This window comes from Oncorhynchus nerka, linkage group LG22 (assembly GCF_034236695.1).
Source record: "Oncorhynchus nerka isolate Pitt River linkage group LG22, Oner_Uvic_2.0, whole genome shotgun sequence".
In the NCBI taxonomy this organism is placed as follows: domain Eukaryota; kingdom Metazoa; phylum Chordata; class Actinopteri; order Salmoniformes; family Salmonidae; genus Oncorhynchus; species Oncorhynchus nerka.
The window spans coordinates 74099541-74121200 of record NC_088417.1 but is presented as its reverse complement, the minus strand read 5'-3'; the positions used below and the strand labels follow the sequence as shown (position 1 = coordinate 74121200).

The 21660-nt window shown below is 42.9% G+C and overlaps 1 protein-coding gene across 2 annotated transcripts in view; it reads right to left on the bottom strand.

The window, feature by feature from the left end:
- The window catches only part of LOC115105705 (nectin-3-like protein), a 97812-nt gene extending 78457 nt beyond the window's left edge, over positions 1–19355 (bottom strand). The window contains exon 1 of one of the 2 annotated variants that reach the window (XM_029628012.2): positions 19163–19355. In XM_029628012.2, the coding sequence (XP_029483872.1) occupies positions 19163–19244 (82 nt within the window). In that variant the 5' untranslated portion in view covers positions 19245–19355. The remainder of the gene's footprint in view (positions 1–19162) is intronic. The other variant, XM_029628011.2, reaches the window with a different exon arrangement.
- Positions 19356–21660: the final 2305 nt, after the last annotated feature.

Sequence of the window (21660 nt, the reverse complement as noted above, 5' to 3'; positions counted from 1 at the left end):
TGCTCTCTAGCAAACTTCAGACGGGCCTGGACAGGTACTGGCTTAAGCAGGGGGACACGTCTGGCACTGCAGGATTTGAGTCGGCGTAGTGTGTTACTGATGGTAGGCTTTGTTACTTTGGTCCCAGCTCTCTGCAGGTCATTTACTAGGTCCCCCCGTGTGGTTCTGGGATTTTTGCTCACCATTCTTGTGATCATTTTGCCCCCACGAGATGAGATCTTGCGTGGAGCCCCAGATAGAGGGAGATTATCAGTGGTCTTGTATGTCTTCCATTTCCTAATAATTGCTCCCACAGTTGATTTCTTCAAACCATGCTGCTTACCTATTCAGTCTTCCCAGCCTGGAGCTGGTCTACAATTTTGTGGTCTTGGCCATAGTGGAGTTTGGAGTGTGACTGTTTGAGGTTGTGGACAGGTGTCTTTTATACTGATAACAAGTGGAGGACAGAGGAGCATCTTAAAGAAGTTACAGGTCTGTGAGAGCCAGAAATTTTGCTTGTTTGTAGGTGACCAAATACTTATTTTCCACCATAATTTGCAAATAAATTCATTAAAAATCCTAAAATGTGATTTTCTGGATTTCTTTTCACTTCTCATTTTGTCTGTCATAGTTGAAGTGTACCTATGATGAAAAGTACAGAAACTGAAGATCTCGTACAACGCTGTGTACTACTCGCTTCACAGAACAGAGCAAACTGGCTTTAACCAGAATAGAAGGAGTGTGAGGCCCCGGTGCACAACTGAGCAAGAGGTCAAGTACATTAGTGTCTAGTTTAAGAAACAGATGCCTCAAGTCCTCAACTGGCAGCTTCATTAAACAGTACCCGCAAAACACCAATCTCAACGTCAACAGTGAAGAGGCGACACCGGGTTGCTGGCCTTCTCGGCAGAGTTGCAAAGAAAAAACCACATCTCAGACTGTCCAATAAAAATAAAAGATTAAGATGGGCAAAAGAACAAAGACACTGGACAAATGAAAACAATTTCTAAGTGACCCCAAACTTTTGAACGGTGATGTACATGAATGGACGCTTCTCCCTCTGTCACGGATGCCATGGTTGCCCTTAGTTTGAAGATGTAATCCGGAGATGTAATCTCCATCTCCTTAGCTATAATACTCTAATTCCACTGATTTCAAAACTCTGTCCTCCAGAAAGTGGAGAACAACACTTATGCAGTTTTACTTCATGATATCTTTAAAAAAACAGCATTAGAAAGGATTACCTACTACACATACTGAACAGCTCAACCAATTAGGCTTGTAATTTAACAATTGTATTCGTATTTACAGATGGCATACATGTTTGTTATTAAGGGACATGAAAGTTTACATGTTCTAGAAGGCATTTCTGCCAAAAAACGCATTTTGATCAAAATAAAAAGTAGTTAAAAATGGCTCTCATGTAAAGTAGTGACGCGCAACATACACCTAGTTTCCTGAAACGAGTTACATATTTGTGTTGAAGGAGATTGTCCTGCTGAAGGTGAATTTGTATCCCAGTGTCTGTTGAAAAGCAGACAACCAGGTTTTCATCTAGGTTTTTGCCTGTGTTTCCATGTGTTTCTATTCCATGTATTTGTATCCTAAAAAAACTCCCTATTACTTGCCGATGACAAGCATTCCCATAACATGATGCAGCCACCACCATGCTTGAAAATATGAAGAGCGGTCCTAAGGGATGTGTTGTATTTGCCCCAAATATAATGCTTTGTATTCAGGACATAAAGTTAACTTCGTCTAGTTTTTGCAGTAATACTTTAGTGCCTTATTTCAAATGGGATGCATGTTTTGGAATATTTTTTATTCTGTACAGGCTTCCTTCTTTTCACTCTGTCATTTAGGTAAGTATTGTGGAGTAACTACAATGTTGATCCATCCTCAGTTTTCACCTATCACAGCCAATAAAATGTAACTGTATTAAAGAGATAATGGCGCCGGAGGAGATGGCTGCCGTTTTAGTGTTTTTCCGCATTATTTTAAAATTATTTTGTACAAAGTGTTTCTGCCACCATCTCTTATGACAGAAAAGAGCTTCTAGATATCAGGACAGCAATTACTCACCTCATACTGGAAGAAGATTTTTTCTTTAACGAGTTGGACGTGAAGGATTTACTTCTGACACCCGACAAGGCCCAAATCCCCGTGGATCGCATGAGAAAGATATCGGGGACATAGGTCGGGGTGCCTTGCAAGTAAGGATCTGACGGCGAGTGGGTAATCTGCCTCCACCATCAGTCCTATTAGCCAATGTACAATCATTGGATAACAAAAATGACAAACTACAATCACGAGTATCCTACCAACAGGACATTAAAAACTGTAATATTTTATGTTTCACAGAGTTGTGGCTGAACGACGACATGAATAACATACAGCTGGCGGTGTTTTCGCTGCATCGGCAAGATAGAACAGCCGCCTCCGGTAAGACAAGGGGTGGTGGTCTGTGTATATTGTAAACAATAGCTGGTGCACGAAATCTAATAGTAAGGACGCCTTGAGGTTTTGCTCACCTGAGGTAGAGTATCTCATGATAAGCTGTAGACCACACTATTTATCAAGAGAGTTCTCATCTATATTCTTCGTAGCTGTCCAATTACCACCACAAACCGATGCTGGCACCCAGACTGCACTCAATGAGCTGTATACAGACATAAGCAAACAGGAAAACGCTCACCCAGAGGCAGCGTTCCTAGTGGCGGGGACTTTAATGCAGGGAAACTTAAATCAGTTTTACTTCTACTAGCATGTTAAATGTGCATACAGAGCAAAAAAAATCTAGACTACCTGTACTCCACACACAGAGACACATACAAACCTCTCCCTCGCCCTCCATTTGGCAAATCTCACCATAATTCCATCCTCTTGATTCCTGCTTACAAGCAAAAATTAAAGCAGGAAGCACCAGTGACTCAGTCAATAAAGAAGAAGTGGTCAGATGACGCAGATGCTAAGCTAAAGGACTGTTTTGCTAGTACAGACTGGAATATGTTCTGAGATTCTTCCGATGACATTGAGGAGTACACCACATCTGTCACTGGCTTCATCAGTAAGTACATCAATGAAGTCGTCCCCACAGTGACTGTACGTACATACCCCAACCAGAAGCCATGGATTACATGTAACATCCACACTGAGCTAAAGGGTAGAGCTGCCACTTTCAAGGAGCGGGACTCTAACCCGGATGCTTATAAGAAATTCTGATATGCCCTGCGACTAAACATCAAACAAGCAACGCGTCAATACAGTACTAAGATTGAGTCGTACTACACAGGCTCCGACGCTCGTCGGATGTGGCAGGGCTTGCAAACTATTAGACTACAAAAGGGAAGCACATCCGCATGTTGCCCAGTGACACGAGCCTAACAGATGAGCTAAATTACTTTGATGCTCGCTTTGAGGCAAGCAACACTGAAGCAGGCATGAGAGCATCAGCTGTTCCGGGCGACTATGTGATCACACTTTCTGTAGCTGATGTGAGTAAGACCTTTAATCAGGTCAACATTCACAAGGCCGCAGGGCCAGACGGATTGCCAGGACGTGTATTCCGAACACGCGCTGGCCAACTGGCAAGTGCCTTCACTGATATTTTCAACCTGTCCCTGACTGAGTCTGTAATACCAACATGTTTCAAGCAGACGAACATAGTTCCTCTGCCCAAGAACACTAAGGTAACCTGCCTAAATGACTAAAGACCCGTAGCACTCACGTCTGTAGCCATAAAGTGCTTTGAAAGGCTGGTCATGGCTCAGCTCAACACCATTTTCCCAGAAACTCTGGACCCACTCCAATTTGCATACTGCCTCAACAGATGATGCAATCTCTATTCCTCTCCACACTGCCCTTTCCCACGTGGACAAAAGGAACACCTACATGAGAATGCTATTCATTGACTACAGCTCAGCATTCAACATTTTTTGTTTTAATTTTAATTGAACATGTAAAAATGACTAAAAACAATTACAGTTTCACATTATGGGGTATTGTATGTAGGACAGTGACATCTCAATTTAATCCATTTTAAATTCAGGCTGTAACAACAAAATGTGGAAAAAGTAAAGCGGTATCAATACTTTCTGAAGGTACTGTATAATGCCACTGTAAAAGAACTGTAGAACGCCGCAGCCCGTCTGGTGTTCAACCTTCCCAAGTTCTCTCACGTCACCCCGCTCCTCCGCTCTCTCCACTGGCTTCCAGTTGAAGCTCGCATCCGCTACAAGACCATGGTGCTTGCCTACGGAGCTGTGAGGGGAACGGCACCTCAGTACCTCCAGGCTCTGATCAGGCCCTACAACCAAACAATGGCACTGCGTTCATCCACCAGTGGCCTGCTCGCCTCCCTACCACTGAGGAAGTACAGTTCCCGCGCAGCCCAGTCAAAACTGTTCGCTGCTCTGGCCCCCCAATGGTGGAACAAACTCCCTCACGACGCCAGGACAGCGGAGTCAATCACCACCTTCCGGAGACACCTGAAACCCCACCTCTTTCAGGAATACCTAGGATAGGATAAAGTAATCCTTCTCACCCCCCTAAAAGATTTAGATGCACTATTGTAAAGTGGCTGTTCCACTGGATGTCTTAAGGTGAACGCACCAATTTGTAAGTCGCTCTGGATAAGAGCGTCTGCTAAATGACTTAAATGTAAATGTAAATGTAAAAGGTCAAATACAGAGTGGGAGGGGTACATTTCTCAGTTTCAGTCTCCTTTCGAGTTAAAAACTGCATCTGGTAGTACTCTGTAGTCTGATAATAAACTCCTTTCAAGAGAGGGAGGGGACACATTAGAAAAACATAGGCTATGTCCGGCTGGGAGGTCAGGGTCTCATCACTCAAACAAAAACAGACATCAACATGGCCCATCATATTCTCTTCATTCAGCCACAAAACACAAGCATTTAAACCTAGCATCAATCTAATCCTCTAAAGAGCTAACAAAAGACAGATCCTACAAAGCTTGTGCTGGGTCACTGCTTTAGACAGCCTGCCCAGTGAACCCCCACACCCCCTCCCTAATGCACGAGCACGTGCGCACACACACACTGGAAGAACGACTGCCCCCTCTCATTGAAGCCACAGACGTTCAAGGCCGACCGCGGCAGTACTGCAGGCATTGCTTTCAGAAAACAGGTCCCCCATCATGTAAAAAACACAATTAATAGAAGACAATCATGGTACCAATAATTGCTTCTATTACACCGGATGTATGCCCTTGAACTGATTATTTTACAAATCGCACAAAGAATAAGTTATCAGGATAATTTAGTTGCTGATGGCAGCCTGCAGTTTCAAAGGCGGAATTCAACTTGTGATACTCAATGGGAGGGGGCAGCACTCAGGTAGCCTGCAACATCACTTCCTGGAGTAACTCAAACTGTGCATGTTGTCTCCATAAGACAACATCTTAACCAAATTCCTTGGCTTCAAATGCGCTATATAGGGCTCTACTCAATCTGTAAAACTAAAGGGTTACAGATTCTGCAATATAAGTTTAAAGGGTATTTCTGAATGAGCAGACATATGCAGCGTTTACCATGAATACACCTTTACCTTTACCACCTTACCTTTAAATTTCAATCACGCTGTAAAGCTGAACTTCCACACTGCAGACTAAATCTTCACATAGGAATTAAAAGGCATCGCCCGATCGATGGCTTTGTGCATTCATATTTAATGAGTATGTTTACATGCACGCTAATAATTCTATATTAAACTGATTATAACAGTAGGCAGATTATGCAACAGTCATGTAAACACCTTACTCTGCTGATCTTAAATCGGCATAAGGTCAAAATCAAAGTAAGCACACGCCGATTAAAACACCTGGTTTTCTGAGCTATCTTTCAAATTATTTTTAGGACATGTAAACACCTTAATTGGCGTACGAGCAGTATATTTGATCTCCGCATGTGCTAGCACCAGCCGAGCGAGCCTCCTTCTTTAGTGTGAGTGAAGTAAGTTTGTAACCACAATGTATGTGTCTTAGAAGTAGTTCACATACAAACGTTATATGTCCGAACTCAGAATAAAATTTTCTTCCTAAAAAATAACATGTTCGCTGTGGTAGAACGTTCATTTTGACTGCCGATTTTCGTTTTGACTGGCAAGTGCCATCAGGTAGCCTGATTTCAGAAAAGTCCATGTAAAAAGGATTATTCGGGAAATCATTCTTCTTGCAAAGCATGTAAATATTTTAATCAAACTATAATATTAATTTGACTATCCGCAATAATCCCATTCTTGTGTGCATGTAAAGTCACTCAGTCATTGACACACACACACTTTCAGCATATCCAACAATAGCTTGTTAACAAAAAGAGTCCCTTCAGATAATTAAGAACAACACGTTTTTAATTAAATACTATCAATATACTGAAATTACCTCAATCCTGCAATGTTTCTACAATGGAACTTCTGATTCCAGCTAAAAATGCTTACCACACACACACACACACACACACACACACAAGATATTATTATACTGAGCCAGGTTGAGTGTGTGTGTTTAACTGTCGTGAAGGTCGGCCCTCCCCAGAGAAAGAACGAGCATGCTTAAGCTGCTTCCCTCCCTCCCATTGCCCCTCTCCTCCTCTCTGTCAGGGTGAAGGTCGGGTCAGATGCAACAGCGCAGAGTAAAAAGCAGAGGCGAGTGAGTGAGGCTGAAGAGGAGGATGAGGAGAAGCAGGCTTGCTGAGTTTACACTTTAGTCAATCTTGACACGACATTGTAATGGCATTGAGCGAAGACCTGGGAATCACCAGAGAATACCAATGTGTTAGCCAGGTGTCCCTGTGTGTTTGTGTACGTGCTTTACATAAAACCCAGAGAAGAGCGGTTTCTGAACACACATCTGACATGAGGCAGGAAATCACAGACACATACAGTAGGCCTACACATAGTGTCAAATGGATAACACAAAAGCAGCAGATTCTAACAAAATGCACAAGTCAGGACTGACGCAAATCTCAAATCTCTCAGAATGTCTGGCCAGTTTCTCATTATTGAATGAAGGAATGTGGTATCGTCCCATTTGAGCCACAGCGGAGGCAGCAGCAGCACAGTGGGAGTTGGATAGGTTTAACACAGGTAAGAAGTAGAGCATAATGAGTTCAACACAGGCAGCCCTGCCTCTGCGTTTCCCGCTCTCTCTTTCAGTCAGAGTCGACCACAGTCCCATGTTTGATGGCTTTGATGTAGAGGCATCAGGAGTAGAGCAGTGGGAGAGTGGGTGTGTGGGGGCCTTTACCTGATCAAAGTGAGGCTCTGGGTTTTGGATTGATACAATCCCACCCTCTTCATGAGGACCACCCTGATCCCATGACCCAACCATTAGAGTACTGTCAAGTAGAGGTCGACCAATTATGAATTTTCAACGCCGTTACCGATTATTGGAGGACAAAAAAGCAGATACCGATTAAATCGGACGATTTTAAAAATTATTTGTAATAATGACAATTACAATAATACTGAATGAACACTAATTTTAACTTAACATAACACATCAATAAAATCAATTTAGCCTCAAATAAATAATGAAACATGTTCAATTTGGTTTAAATAATGCAAAAACAAAGTGTTGGAGAAGAAAGTAAAAGTGCAATGAAGTGGGGCAAAAAAGTATTTAGTCAGCCACCAATTGTGCAAGTTCTCCCACTTAAAAAGATGAGGCCTGTAATTTTCATCATAGGTACACTTCAACTATGACAGACAAAATGAGAAGAAAAAAATACAGAAAATCACATTGTAGGATGTTTAATGAATTTATTTGCAAATTATGGTGGAAAATAAGTATTTGGTCAATAACAAAAGTTTTTCAATACTTTGTTATATACCCTTTGTTGGCAAATGTTTTCTGTAAGTCTTCACAAGGTTTTCACACACTGTTGCTGGTATTTTGGCCCATTCCTCCATGCAGATCTCCTCTAGAGCAGTGATGTTTTGGGGCTGTTGCTGGGCAACACGGACTTTCAACTCCCTCCAAAGATTTCCTATGGGGTTGAGATCTGGAGACTGGCTAGGCCACTCCAGGACCTTGAAATGCTTCTTACGAAGCCACTCCTTCGTTGCCCGGGCGGTGTGTTGGGGATCATTGTCATGCTGAAAGACCCAGCCACGTTTCATCTTCAATGCCCTTGCTGATGGAAGGAGGTTTTCACTCAAAATCTCATGATACATGGCCCCATTCATTCTTTCCTTTACACGGATCAGTCGTCCTGTCCCTTTGCAGAAAAACAGCCCTAAAGCATGATGTTTCCACCCCCATGCGTCACAGTAGGTATGGTGTTCTTTGGATGCAATTCAGCATTCTTTGTCCTCCAAACACGACGAGTTGAGTTTTTGGTTTAGTCTGACCATATGACTTTCTCCCAATCTTTTTCTGGATCATCCAAATGCTCTCTAGCAAACTTCAGACGGGCCTGGACATGTACTGGCTTAAGCAGGGGGACACGTCTGGCTCTGCAGGATTTGAGTCCCTGGCGGCATAGTGTGTTACTTATGGTAGGCTTTGTTACTTTGGTCCCAGCTCTGCAGGTCATTCACTAGGTCCCCCCGTGTGGTTCTGGGATTTTTGCTCACCGTTCTTGTGATCATTTTGACCCCACGGGGTGAGATCTTGCGTGGAGCCCCAGATCGAGGGAGATTATCAGTGGTCTTGTATGTCTTCCATTTCCTAATAATTGCTCCCACAGTTGATTTCTTCAAACCAAGCTGCTTACCAATTGCAGATTCAGTCTTCCCAGCCTGGTGCAGGTCTACAATTTTGTTTCTGGTGTCCTTTGACAGCTCTTTGGTCTTGGCCATAGTGGAGTTTGGAGTGTGACTGTTTGAGGTTGTGGACAGGTGTCTTTTATACTGATAACAAGTTCAAACAGGTGCCATTAATACAGGTAACGAGTGGAGGACAGAGGAGCCTCTTACAGAAGAAGTTACAGGTCTGTGAGAGCCAGAAATCTTGCTTGTTTGTCTGGGCTCGAACCAGGAACACGTCTACAACAGCCACCCTCGAAGCAGCGTTACCCATGCAGAGCAAGGGGAACAACCACTCCAAGTCTCAGAGCGAGTGACGTATGAAACGCTATTAGCGCGCACCCCGCTAACTAGCTAGCCATTTCACATCGGTTACACCAGCCTAATCTCGGGAGTTGATAGGCTTGAAGTCAGAAACAGCAGAGCTCCTGGCAAAACGCACGATAGTGCTGGTTGAATGAATGCTTATGAAACTGCTGGTGCCTACCATCGCTCAGTCAGACTGCTCCATCAGACTTAATTATAACATAATAACACACAGAAATGTGAGCCTTAGGTCATTAATATGGTTGAATCCGGAAACTATCATCTCGAAAACAAGACGTTTATTCTTTGAGTGAAATACGGAACCGTTCCATATTTTATCTAACTGGTGGCATCAATCAGTCTAAATATTCCTGTTACATTGCACAACCTTCAATGTTATGTCATAATTACGTACGTAAAATTCTGGCAAATTAGTTTGCAAGTCAGTTAAGAACAAATTCTTATTTACAACGACGGCCTAGGAACAGTGGGTTAACTGCCTTGTTCAGGGGCAGAACGACAGATTTGTATCTTGTCAGCTAGGAGATTCGAACTTGCAACCTTTCGGTTAGTAGCACAACGCTCTAACCACTGGGCAGGGTAGCTTAAACTGCATTGTTCGTTAGGGCTTGTAAGTAAACATTTCCCGGTAAGGTCTACCTACACCTGTTTATTTGTCTCATGCGCCGAATACAAGTTTGATTTGATGTGAAGAGAACATGATTGATTCAGAATCCCTTCTTTCACCTTTGTAGCCCCTGGCCTGCCCTCCACAGCCTAACATCAACACAATGCTTTCATAGCATTATTACAGGTCAATAGGGCTGGCACAATAATCGTATAATCATGTAACCGACATGATGGTGCTTCTACACCTGCATTGCTTGCTGTTTGGGGTTTTAGGCTGGGTTTCTGTACAGCACTTTGAGATATCAGCTGATGTACGAAGGGCTATATAAATAAATTTGATTTGATATGTAAAATAACCGTTGACTAAAATGAGTAATCTGCAAAATCGTCTTAATACATAATCATTTTAAGAGCAAAATGGCACGATTGGGAGTTCCAAGTGGTCAAAAAACATTCGTTTTGAGACAGGGGTGTCACTAAAGCTGTTTTGTATTCATTAGGTAGGCCTATGTTGTAGCTCATTTCAAAGATGCATTACAAGCTCAAAACATTTTAACAAAAATTACAATTATGTCAATAACTGTGGCCATTTGCATGACAATTAATCATTACCCAAAATTCCATAACAGTCACAACCTTACAGGTCAAACAATACAATTCTATCTAACATTGTGTCCGTCTTATTATGCCAGTGCTGTCAAATATACACTGCTCAAAAAAATAAAGGGAACACTAAAATAACACATCCTAGATCTGAATGAATGAAATATTCGTATTAAATACTTTTTTCTTTACATAGTTGAACGTGCTGACAAAAACAAATCACGCAAAAATTATCAATGGAAATCAAATGTATCAACCCATGGAGGTCTGGATTTGGAGTCACACTCAAAATTAAAGTGGAAAACCACACTACAGGCTGATCCAACTTTGATGTAATGTCCTTAAAACAAGTCTAAATGAGGCTCAGAAGTGTGTGTGGCCTCCACGTGCCTGTATGACCTCCCTACAATGCCTGGGCATGCTCCTGATGAGGTGGCAGATGGTCTCCTGAGGGATCTCCTCCCAGACCTGGACTAAAGCATCCGCCAACTCCTGGACAGTCTGTGGTGCAACGTGGCGTTGGTGGATGGAGCGAGACATGATGTCCCAGATGTGCTCAATTGGATTCAGGTCTGGGGAATGGGCGGGCCAGTCCATAGCGTCAATGCCTTCCTCTTGCAGGAACTGCTGACACACTCCAGCCACATGAGGTCTAGCATTGTCTTGCATTAGGAGGAACCCAGGGCCTAACCGCACAGGCATATGGTCTCACAAGGGGTCTAAGGATCTCATCTCAGTACCTAATGGCAGTCAGGCTACCTCTGGCGAGCACATGGAGGTCTGTGCGGCCCCCCAAAGAAATGCCACCCCACACCATGACTAACCCACCGCCAAACCGGTCATGCTGGAGGATGTTGCAGGCAGCAGAACGTTCTCCACGGCGTCTCCAGACTGTCACGTCTGTCACATGTGCTCAGTGTGAACCTGCTTTCATCTGTGAAGAGCACAGGGCACCAGTGGCGAATTTACCAATCTTGGTGTTCTCTGGAAAATGCCAAACGTCCTGCACGGTGTAAGCACAACCCCTGCACGGTGTAAGCACAACCCCCACCTGTGGACGTCGGGCCCTCATACCACCCTCATGGAGTCTGTTTCTGACCGTTTGAGCAGACACATGCACATTTGTTGTGCAGGGCTCTGGCAGTGCTCCTCCTGCTCCTCCTTGCACAAAGGTGGAGGTAGCGGTCCTGCTGCTGGGTTGTTGCCTTCCTACGGCCTCCTCCACATCTCCTGATGTACTGGCCTGTCTCCTGGTAGCGCCTCCATGCTCTGGACACTACGCTGACAGACACAGCAAACCTTCTTGCCACAGCTCGCATTGATGTGCCATCCTGGATGAGCTGCACTACCTGAGCCACTTGTGTGGGTTGTAGACTCAGTCTCATGCTACCACTAGAGTGAAAGCACCGCCAGCATTCAAAAGTGACCAAAACATCAGCCAGGAAGCATAGGAACTGAGAAGTGGTCTGTGGTTATCACCTGCAGAACCACTCCTTTATTGGGGGTGTCTTGCTAATTGCCTATCATTTCCACCTGTTGTCTATTCCATTTGCACAACAGCATGTGAAATGTATTGTCAATCAGTGTTGCTTCCTAAGTGGCCAGTTTGATTTCACAGAAGTGTGATTGACTTGGAGTTACATTGTGTTGTTTAAGTGTTCCCTTTATTTTTTTGAGCAGTGTACAAATATTTTGCAGAGACAACAGTGATGCATTGAGAAGGTGGGTGTGGGTTCAGTAAAAGCATTGAGCTACTTTCAATTCCCAAGTCACATCAGTGCCTTCATCGATCGAAGGCCACAAGCAGGAAGACATACTGACAGAAGAGGAAGGAGCCAAGACATAGATAGAAGCTGACAACAGAATAAAGGGTAGAGGAGGAAATGAGAAGGAGGATCCTCCTACACTCTTAGAAATAACCCTTTTTGGTTCCACATGGAACCCTTTTGGCTTCATGCAGAACCTTCTGAGGAAAGGGTCCTACATGGAACCAAAAAGGGTCCTACATGGAACCAAAAGGGGTTCTTCAAATGGTTATCCTATGGGGCAGCGGGGGGATTCTAGATAGCTCTTTTTTTCTAAGAGTGTAGAACAGAGGGAACAGAGACACAGCAGTCACCAGTGATGTGAGAGGAATGCCGGCAGTAATCCCCCGCTCCCCTGTGGTATTTTAACTGTTTCTCCTCTTCCCCTGTTGCCATCAGTCAGTCTGAACACAGCAGCTAATAGCCATGCATGGGCCACCTGGGGGGCTGTGTTCCACCTTACCGGACCCAAGGTCTCACACTGGCTGGAGACGCCTCTCTGTGTCTGTGTGTGTGTGTGTGTGTGTGTGTGTAGAGCGAGAGAGACCATATTGATCTCTAAACAGGATCGACTGCATTATTTAAAAAAAATCATCACTACATAAATAATTGACTTTTAACCAGACAGACAACAGAAACAGCTTGAGTCTCATGAAAAGCCCTGCTAAACCAGGCAACAATAACAACATGGCCCACCATTTCTAATGTAAGAGCCGTGAGATAAATGACCACAGAACTAGCCTACCGACCATCATGTCTATATTGGAGCATCGTTGATCTCCCTAAAGAGACTTTTATGGATTCACCAATTCCTGGGAAGTCGACAGCCATCTTTATAGCACCTGCTGTACAGCATAATAATATTAACTAAAATAAAGAACTGACAACAAAAAGTGCATCTCAATCATTTCAGGACAGGAGAAACAGATTAAACTGCACAGACCCCAAATCAATCAACTAATGCTCACTTGCCTGACAGCAAACGTTTCAATGCTAGAGACAGGTGCTGCATATGGCACACCAATTGGACCAATTTGCCATGCGTTTATTTCATCTTCTGTCATGGTTAGCGAGACCACCTTTAGACTATTGTTTGATCGTCGTCAGTCTAGTAAATGGAGACAGATGTCCACAAACAAACTCAATATCAAGCACTGTATTACCCACAATTGACTGTAACCAGCAAAAGGTGACCATCATGTTGATGTCTTCTGGACCGGTCTGCAGATTCTACCACTTCCTACATCAGATAATCCCCAGTCAACAAAAATATTTGTCAAACAGCTATTTTTCCAGTGTCAATTGACGAGACAATAACTGACGAAAATTTAGACCCAGAATGATTTTTTTTACAAAATGAAAATGTTTTTTCATTTTGGTTGACGATAAACGAGATGAAACTAAATAATCTCTGTGACTAAAATCTGACTAGTAAATGGACTGGACAAGAGTTTTTGGAGAGATTGATAGCTTTTCAGTGTTATTTGTTTAGTCCAATCAAAAGCATGCATAAGATTAGTAGAATTGTAAAGGCTTTCTCTTTGTAATGTTGCAATGCTGTTATTGGATGACAGAACTTTGAGTACAATATAGCCACAATATGTCAAGGGGCAGGGCTCCAGAATGTGGCCATTTAGTTGCATTTTGCGATCTTTTGACTTGGCTGTGCAAGTTACATTTTTTGTTGGTCACAGTGTGAGCTAAACATTTATTACATGGTCACCTCACTAACAAGTTAGAAAACATCCTATTTTTTGGCAGCTAAAACTATGATTTGGTCAAAGTGCATTATCCTCATGATTCCTGTAATGAAAGGGTCTGCCCAGCCCGGGCCTGTTTCGCTGGAGCCTGCTGCTCTGGGATAGAGTAAAAAGGCTTCTGGCTGTATAACATTTCAAAATCAAATTGCGGGAAATATATATAGTAGCTTTGGAAGCTTTGGACCCCAAACTGATCCAAAATGTAACATGCATCAGTCAGAAAATCGAATCAAACGGTATGAATCGCCAATTCACTAACATTATATATTACTTTCTTTCTACCTTCCCGAAAATTCCTCATATTTTGTGGCAAATGATGCGTCCTTTCCTTCAGTGTCAAACTGCATGTAATGTTGTTGACAATCATTGATCTAGAAGTCATTTTCCATGCCGAACAACCGGAGGGAATATCAGTAGCCTAGTCAAAACTGCACACTGTACCCAGGTTCGCATGCTGACCAACACGAGCTAGGGGGCCTCTTCCTGATCTTGCACATCTGCATGGCACATTCAAATGCTAAAATGGCTTGCGCAATATTAGGCTTTATTAGCTGAGTGACAAACTTGCAATTTAATTGGTTATTGTGAACTATGCGCTGTTGAAAATGGTATTTTACTGGAATAAAAGTAAGCTACCAGAGACAACTCTATTCTGGCTATAGGCTATCTGCTGAAGAGATTTTATTTCGATAGCTAAGGTTCACCATCAGCGATAGGTTTGGTAGTTTTGCTTTAAACAATCAGTGTACATGCTCTTTTTTTCCCCTTTCTGTTTAAAAATAATTTCACCTTTATTTAACTAGGCAACTCAGTTAAGAACACATTCTTATTTTCAATGATGGCCTAGGAACGGTGGGTTAACTGCCTTGTTCAGGGGCAGAAAGACAGCTTTTTACCTTGTCAGCTCTGGGATTCAATCTTGCAACCTTACGGTTAACTAGTCCAACACTAACCACCTGCCTCACGAGGAGCCTGCCTGTTTTGTGAATGCAGTAAGAAGCCAAGGTAAATTGCTAACGAGCATGAAACTTATCTTATAAAAAAACAATCAATCAATAATAATCACTAGTTATAACTACACATGGTTGATGATATTACTAGTTTATCTGGCGTGTCCTGCGCTGCATATAATCGATGAATTCGCGAAAAAGGACTCATTGCTCCAACGTGTACCTAACCATAAACATCAATGCCTTTCTTAAAATCAATACACAGAAGTATATATTTATAAACCTGCATATTTAGCTAAAAGAAATCCAGGTTAGCAGGCAATATTAACCAGGTGAAATTGGGTCACTTCTCTTGCAGAGTCAGGGTAAATGCAACAGTTTAGGCCGCCTAGCTCATTGCGAACTAATTTGCCAGAATGTTACGTAATTATGACATAACATTGAAGGTTGTGCAATGTAACAGGAATATTTAGACTTAGGGATGCCACCAGTTAGATAAAACACGTAACGGTTCCGTATTTCACTGAAAGAATAAACGTTTTGTTTTTGAGATGATAGGTCATTAATATGGTCGAATCCGGAAACTAAGGCTCTGTGATTTGATAGAGCAGTCTGACTGAGCGGTAGTAGGCAGCAGCAGGCTCGTAAGCATTCATTCAAATAGTACTTTCGTGCATTTGCCAGCAGCTATTGCGCTGTTTATGACTTCAAGCCTAATCAACTCCCGAGATTATGCTGGTATAGCCGATGTTAAATGGCTAGCTAATTAGCGGGGTGCGCGCTAATAGCGTTTCAAAAGTCACTCGCTCTGAGACTTGGAGTAGTTGTTCCCCTTGCTCTGCATGGGTAATGCTGCTTCGAGGGTGGCTGTTGTCGATGTGTTCCTGGTTCAAGCCCAGGTAGCAGCGAGGAGAGGGATGGAAGCTATACTGTTACACTGGCAATACTAAAGTGCCTATAAGAACATCCAATAGTCAAAGGTATATGAAATACAAATCGTATAGAGAGAAATAGTCCTATAATAACTACAACCTAAAACTTCTTACCAGGGAATATTGAAGACTCATGTTAAAAGGAACCACCAGCTTTCATATGTTCTCATGTTCTGAGCAAGGAACTGAAACGTTAGCTTTCTTACATGGCACATATTGCACTTTTACTTTCTTCTCCAACACTTTGTTTTTGCATTATTTAAACCAAATTGAATATGTTTCATTATTTATTTGATGCTAAATTTATTTTATTGGTGTATTAAGTTAAAATAAGTGTTCATTCAGTATTGTTGTAATTGTCATTATTACAAATAAATAAAAAAATTGGCCGATTAATCGGTATCGGCTTTTTTTTGGGTCCTCCAATAATCGGTATCTGATTTGAAAAATCATAATCGGTCGACCTCTACTCCAGAGCACACGTTTCACTGCTCCAGAGTCCAATGGGCATTACACCTCTCCTGCTGACACTTGGCATTACGCATGTTGAGCTTAGACTTGTGTGCGGCTGCTCGGCCATGGAAACCCATTTCATGAAGCTCCCGACTAACAGTTCTTGTGGAGACATTACACACTACGCGCTTCAGCACTCGGCGGTCATGTTCTTTGAGCTTGTGTGGCCTACCATTTTGCGGCTGAGCCGTTGTTGCTCCTGGACATTTCCACTTCACAATAACAGCAATTACAGTTGACCCAGGCAACTCCAGCAGGGCAGAAATTTAAACTGACTTGTTGGAAAGGTGGCATCTATTGATGTTGCCACGTTGAAAGTCACTGAGCTCTTCAGAACGAACCATTCTACAGCCAATGTTTGTTTATGGAGATTGCATGGCTGTGTGCTCGATTTAATACACCTGTAAACTAATACACCTGTAAGCAACGGGCGTGGCTGAAACCACTCATTTGAAGGGGTGTCCACATACTATTTCAGTCCAAATCAAGCACTTACATTGCCACAGAAAAAAATTGGTGCGCCCAAATCATAGGCTGGTGCCACAAACTGAAAACGTGGTACAAGTGCCACCAGGGGAACATCTTTCTCTGGAGCCCTGTCATGGGGTGTGATTTTTAACCTGCTGCAGAGTAATGTGTTCTTCTGCCAATTTGACTGTTGGGAAGAGAATCATGCGATAGGAAGTTATGTAGAAAAATGTGTTGGTAGAACATGGCTATGTATGTTTGTGCACATGAAAATCTGTGATTTATCTTTACTATAGGTTAATGAGGCAATAAAATGTGATATGACTACAATTAAATGGCATTTACTTAAGTAAAATGGCCCACTGTCATTTTGACAATAACTAGACTAAATCATAATTAAAATGGCAAAAATGTTCCAAAGACAATGACATTTTTTGTCAAAAGACTAAATATAAAAAATAATGCCAAAATGAACAATGATATTCCCTAGTTCCTATTTCTAGGACACAGACACCACGGAAGGTGCTTTTATCAATGCGGGTGTACTTACATACACTAGCATTGCTTTCAATTGTATTTGGTTGCACAAAAACATTCCGTGGAAACCAGAAGTTAAAGGTAGACTCAGCAAGATGACGTATATGCAGAAAGTAAACAACATCATAGTGGGTCAATTTACACAACAACTAAGAGTGTTGAAGCCTGTGGCTTCCACGCAGATACTATTTTCGACTGTCTGAGCGCTAAGTGTTGCATCTAGCTCATCTCAATATCACCTGTGCTGCTCCTGGCAATGGAATTTAGTGGAATCTACCTTTAAATACAATTCCATTTCAACAGGATGGTTGGTCATTAAGCAGGATGGGCAATTCAGACAAAATATCTAAAAGATTGTTTAATAATACAGACTTCCCAAACGTGGGTCTGTTGTAGACGCACTTCCTCTCCGCTTATCTCATGTAAAAATAAAAAGTCCTGCACGTGCACCATATGTGGACAAAAAAGGAAAAACTTGTGGGGGACTTTTATTTTGCCATGAGGTAAGCAGAGAGGAACACTGACCAACAGGTCCACCCACCGGCACAGAAGTTGGAATGGAATTGTATTTAACTTCTGGCTTCCAACGGACTGTTTTTGTGCAACGCAACACAATTGAAAGCAACGCTACTGTAGCTATGTATACTGAACGAAAATATAAATGCAACATGTAAAGTGTTGGACCCATGTTTCATGAGCTGAAATAAAAGATCCCAGAAATGTTCCATATGAACAAAAAGCTTATTTCTGTCAAATTTTGTGCACAAATTAGTTTACATATCAAGAAGCTGATTCAATAGCATTATCCTTGTGTTGGGAGTCACTAAAAAAAAACACTCTAAAATGTGCCATTTTGTCACACAACACAATGCCACAGATGTCTCAAGTTTTGAGGGAGCATGCAATTGGCATGCTGACCGCAGGAATGTCCACCAGAGCTGTTGCCAGAGAATTGAATTGAGACCAGCCACCCCGACAGCAAATGAAACTAAGGAGTATTTATGTCTGTAATAACGCCCTTCTATGGGGAAAAACTCATTCTGATTGGCTGCGCCTGGCTCCCCAGTGGGTGGTCCTGGTTCCCAAGTGGGTGGGCCTATGCCTACACCCCTGCCCAGTCATGTGAAATCCATAGATTAGGCCCCAATGTATTTATTTGAATCGACTGATTTCCTTATATAAAATGTAACTAAGTAAAATTACTGAAATCGTCGCGTTTATATTTTTGTTCAGTAGAAACACCTGTGTTGCTAAAAGCACATAACACTACAGGTGAGTGTCTCCTACCATAAATGTCCTATTATGGAATTTATGTTAGGAGCAGCCAGGGGTCTCCTTGCTGTAGCGCCCACAGTCCCCACTCTCCAAAAGGGGCCTAGTTTGGAGCGATGTAAATAAAATTGTGAATCATAACTTCAACTAAATACAACAACCAAGTATTGGCTGTTTGGATCAGACGTCTTCAGTTTAGTTAGTAAAGGTGAGTGCAGTTGCTGTGCGACCGTGTTGCTCTTCAAAGTTGTCTCACCACTAAAGAGCACCTCACTGTTGCTCCTCAGTGGTTTCCTGTGAATAATGCCTACATGAATAATGTTTCCATGGCAGCCGCGGACCACACAATCATCGGCAGCGGCACCATTCCAACACTAAACTTCTCAACAAAAGGACGCCTGCCTTGCCCTTGCACAGTCCTTAATGGTAAAGTCAACCTTTCTTATCGAAACAATACAGTCCACATCTAAAATGAACTACTAAAACAAATGTTGTTCAGACTGTAGAGGAGCCCCATACAAGTAGTCAGAGTCGCGCGAAACACTCGGCTTTCTGGCTCGCTCTCGTTGGCTGCACTCAGAACTTCTCCAAATATTTTACATTAGCTAATGTTACCGAGCGAGCGGGCATAATGGATAGCATACCTGTCAAGCTGTACAGAAGAAAAATAAATACAGCATGCTGTCTCTTATGAAGCGGGTAATTCCTGAGGCAAGGCAGGAACATTTTGAAAGTAGATCCGTCTTTCACCGAACACGTTTGTCTGTCCGCCGGACCATGAAACCTCCTCAGCAACAACTCCTAACTGCGATTGGACTGTACCACTAGAGCAGCGATAAGGGGAGCTCACCTGATTCCAGCGATACAGCCAAATGAGAGGCAATCTTCCACCACACCACCCCAAAAAGACGTTGTTAGATTACGTCATCCTTATTGCAAATATTGATTTAAATTGTGTTGCTACATGACATATTTAGGCTACTGAGTATGAAATAAAGCATGCGTGATGTGTTTTAACTTCCCCGTGATAAGTGAAAAACAACACATGATTATAATAAATTCACTGAAGAATGAATTAAGCTTTTCTTAAGATCAATATGATTGACATGTGTTGAGTAACACTCTGGCCTTGACACATATTCTCACCAAGTGGAGGTTTTATTCAGACACATTGCTGTGTACAGCATGGAGAATGCAGCACAATGAGCACAGTGCATGTGTCAGTGTGTTTGTGTCCACAATCATCCATTGCTTTAGGCCTATCGCTGCACCCCATGTACGAATTAATTCCTCTTCTATGCATGTTTCACCTCTCTCTGAAGGCAAGTTAATACAGGACCAGTATCAACCTTAACCCCCTGTACCCCACGGGTAATCCCCCACCATATCCTATCTCCAAAAACCCAATCTGTGTATCCGACCCCCTGCCGCTGTTCAACAACTAGAGCACCCCCACCACCCCATCCCAAGTCTAATTGGGGCGTTCACAAATTAACTAGCTAATCCTTGCAAACAGCAATTATGGGGGGGTGCCCCTCCTGTTGGCTGGAAGCTAACCAGGTCAGTGCTTTAATTTGAGTCTCATATTATGTCTTCTCAAGAGCCACCAGGGACACAATTACTCTCATGCCACCCTATTCATCCACACCTTGGCACAGTGTGAGGCAACCCAGGGTGTGTGTGTTGGGATGTGTTCTGCACATCTTTCCGGCTGATTGATGAGATGGGGGAAAAATATATCTTGGAGTGCCCTAGCCATTGTGAATGCTATGAATACTTTTCTGAGCACACCATTGATAGAGACTTTTTAAAGAAATCACAATGTCTGGGTATTAGAATCTCAGAGATACCTCGTCAGATTAGTGATGAAATTACATTAATATTGGGGCTACAAAGAGCTCAGACACTGATATCCTAGTATATGAGACCCACAGTCATTGGCCACCCCACATATGCTCTCTCTAATTCTCTCTTTCTCTCTCTCGGAGGACCTGAGCCCTAGGACCATGCCCCAGGACTACCTGACATGATGACTCCTTGCTGTCCCCAGTCCATCTGACCGTGCTGCTGCTCCAGTTTCAACTGTTCTGCCTTATTATTATACGACCATGCTGGTCATTTATGAACATTTGAACATCTTGGCCATGTTCTGTTATAATCTCCATCCGGCACAGCCAGAAGAGGACTGGCCACCCCACATAGCCTGGTTCCTCTCTAGGTTTCTTCCTAGGTTTTGGCCTTTCTAGGGAGTTTTTCCTAGCCACCGTGCTTCTACACCTGCATTGCTTGCTGTTTGGGGTTTTAGGCTGGGTTTCTGTACAGCACTTTGAGATATCAGCTGATGTACGAAGGGCTATATAAATACATTTGATTTTGATTTGATTACACCTTGCACAGAGGCAGGCTTACAGATGGTACAGAGTCCTATTGTTAGGGAGTCTTGGACAGTTTTGATGGTGGAGGGGGTGGAACAAATACTGTACATGCTTCATTTGTTTCATTTTATGATCATTGTATGATCTATGGTTACACCCAGTGATTCATTTATACATCATTGGTTACACCACACTCATGACCTCATCAAAATAAAATGACTTCAAAGTTTTCCAAAACTCTCCCACAACCCCTCACCACGGGGCAGTGAGTGGCTGTCATAACATGAGCGTCCTGTTTGTCGGTGGCCCCAGCAGCAGAGCCCTGGGAGTCCTCGCATCGATGTGCCTGAGAGCAGGGGCATTCACTCAGCTCTGGACAAGCCCTTGTCATCTGCCAATGTTTAGATCAACTGAGACCTGAAACTCGACACTGTATTGTATTTCAATCTATTTATCTTTTAAAGGTGCTGCATGGTCATTTCAACGTCTGCATTGGCCGTGCAGCATTTATGGTGATTTACCTTCTGCTCTCACCTACCTATCAACCAAGCATGTAAATGCAGAGGTATACGTAGCCTTCCACGTTGTCAGAACATTTGAGAGGTGCACGGCAATATGGTACAGAGCTCAGTTTGGCCTCTGTGTGCCTCCGGAGACATCGCAATTGCGTCACACCATCTTACGGCGCCTCCGACCACATTTTCGGATCAAGCATAAATAGTCTCTTAGCTGTCTCAAACTCATTTTTTACTCTATCATCCCTCAGG